Source organism: Octopus bimaculoides, chromosome 6, assembly GCF_001194135.2.
Source record: "Octopus bimaculoides isolate UCB-OBI-ISO-001 chromosome 6, ASM119413v2, whole genome shotgun sequence".
Classification (NCBI taxonomy): Eukaryota; Metazoa; Mollusca; class Cephalopoda; order Octopoda; family Octopodidae; genus Octopus; species Octopus bimaculoides.
Window position 1 is genome coordinate 71,640,227 of NC_068986.1, and position 1,756 is coordinate 71,641,982.

Below are 1,756 nucleotides of genomic sequence, written 5' to 3' on the forward strand. Positions count from 1 at the left end.
GCTAAGTTGCTCATAAAGTTAACCTAGAGGGACAGGCCCCTTATTTTTTGGTTAAGGCTGTGGTAAGTTTTCCTAAGCTGTTCCAATCCAAATCCCCAATGCAACACTTCATAATCCTAGATTAATCCCGGGCAACACCGGGCTATACTGCTAGTATACCATAAAACGCACCATCTGAAAGAATCAGCCTTGACATATCCCTCTTCTTACTATGTGTGTGTGTGTGTGTGTGTGTGTGTGTGTGTGTGTGTGTGTGTTTGTGTGTGTGTGTGTGTGTGTGTGTACATAGCTATATATACATGTGTGTGTGTCTGTGTATTTTGTGTGCATACTTTTAGCTAATGTTTCATTATGGGATAAATGGAATGGAAATAAAGAAATGTCATACCATATTCAGTTCTTGTATATTCGCATTTGTTAGTTTGAGAATGTGTTTTAATATTTGCGGGTTTTCTTGTATAAATTTCAATTATTCATTTAAAATAGTAACCTTTCATAGAAAATAGAATCCATAATTCAGTCGGTGAACAATAATATCTCTCATGTCTCACTTTGAAAACTCTACTTTGGCAATATTTTTCTTCTGTTCAAATAATGTTAATTTTGATTAACATATATATTCTTAATACTACAAATAATATTGAATTCATTTAAATTGTACGTTAGTGTTAAGAAGTAATGAAATTCATAAGAAATTTTATATCAACAACATTTTTCTTAAATTTCGCTAATAAATCCGACCTCATTCAAATAAAATTAAATATATATAAAAAAACATAGTTGTATTATTGGCTGTTTATAATGAGAAGTCGATGAATGAAGAATGTATCTGACAGATAGTTTTGATCTTTCATTGAACATTTCTTAATGTGTGTATACTGCATTCTATAATATATTGATTCTACTCCGAGATTGATTATGAGTTTCATAATATAGATCCACACAGCTATCAAATAAACATTTCCTTTGAATCATGAAAAACGATGTTTAACGGACCCTAAAAATTTCATTAATATTTGCTCTGTTATTTGTATTATCGAAACAGAATGAAGTATATTTATGAATCCAAACTAGTACGATACAATAATTTTTCTTTAATTTGTTCCAGTCATTCAATCGTGGCCATGCTGGGGCACTGCTTTGAAGGTTTTAGACGAACAAATCGACTCCAGTATTTATTTTAAAGTCTAGTACTTATTCTATCGGTCTCTTTTTGCCGAACCGCTAGTTTACGGATACGTAAACAAACCAACACTGACTGTCAAGTAAAGATGGTGTACAAACACACGATTATACACACGCACACACACACACACATACACACACACACACACACACATTACATCTCCCAAATCCACTCATGAGTCATAAAGCTTCCTTGGCATATTGACCAAGAAGACACTTGCCCATGGTGTCATGCAATGCAGGATGACCAAACCCAGAACCATGTGGATTGAACCAAGCTTCTTACTACACAACCACAAATAAAAGATATTCATGAAAATATCTTAAAATATTAAAAAGTTGATAAGATCAACTAAATATTTCATATTTATTTAATTTGAAAAGATTTTTAGTTTACTTTACCTTTTTTCCATGACATACGTTATATTGTCGACATAAGTAAATTTAATACAACACTCCAAACGTTTCTATTTCAAAACGTATACATTAAGCCTTCAACAGGTAAATAATATTTAATAAAACTCACTTAAACAAAGACCAGTTCTTTCTTGGCTCTCCACGCATCACGGAC

General features: G+C 32.3%; 1 protein-coding gene across 1 annotated transcript in view; it reads left to right on the forward strand.

Moving 5' to 3' along the window:
- LOC106873367 (uncharacterized) overlaps window positions 1-1,063 on the forward strand; it is a 2,235-nt gene extending 1,172 nt beyond the window's left edge. Inside the window, exon 2 of the mRNA XM_052968477.1 lies at window positions 1,046-1,063. Coding sequence (XP_052824437.1) covers window positions 1,046-1,063 — 18 coding nt within the window. The remainder of the gene's footprint in view (window positions 1-1,045) is intronic.
- Window positions 1,064-1,756: the final 693 nt, after the last annotated feature.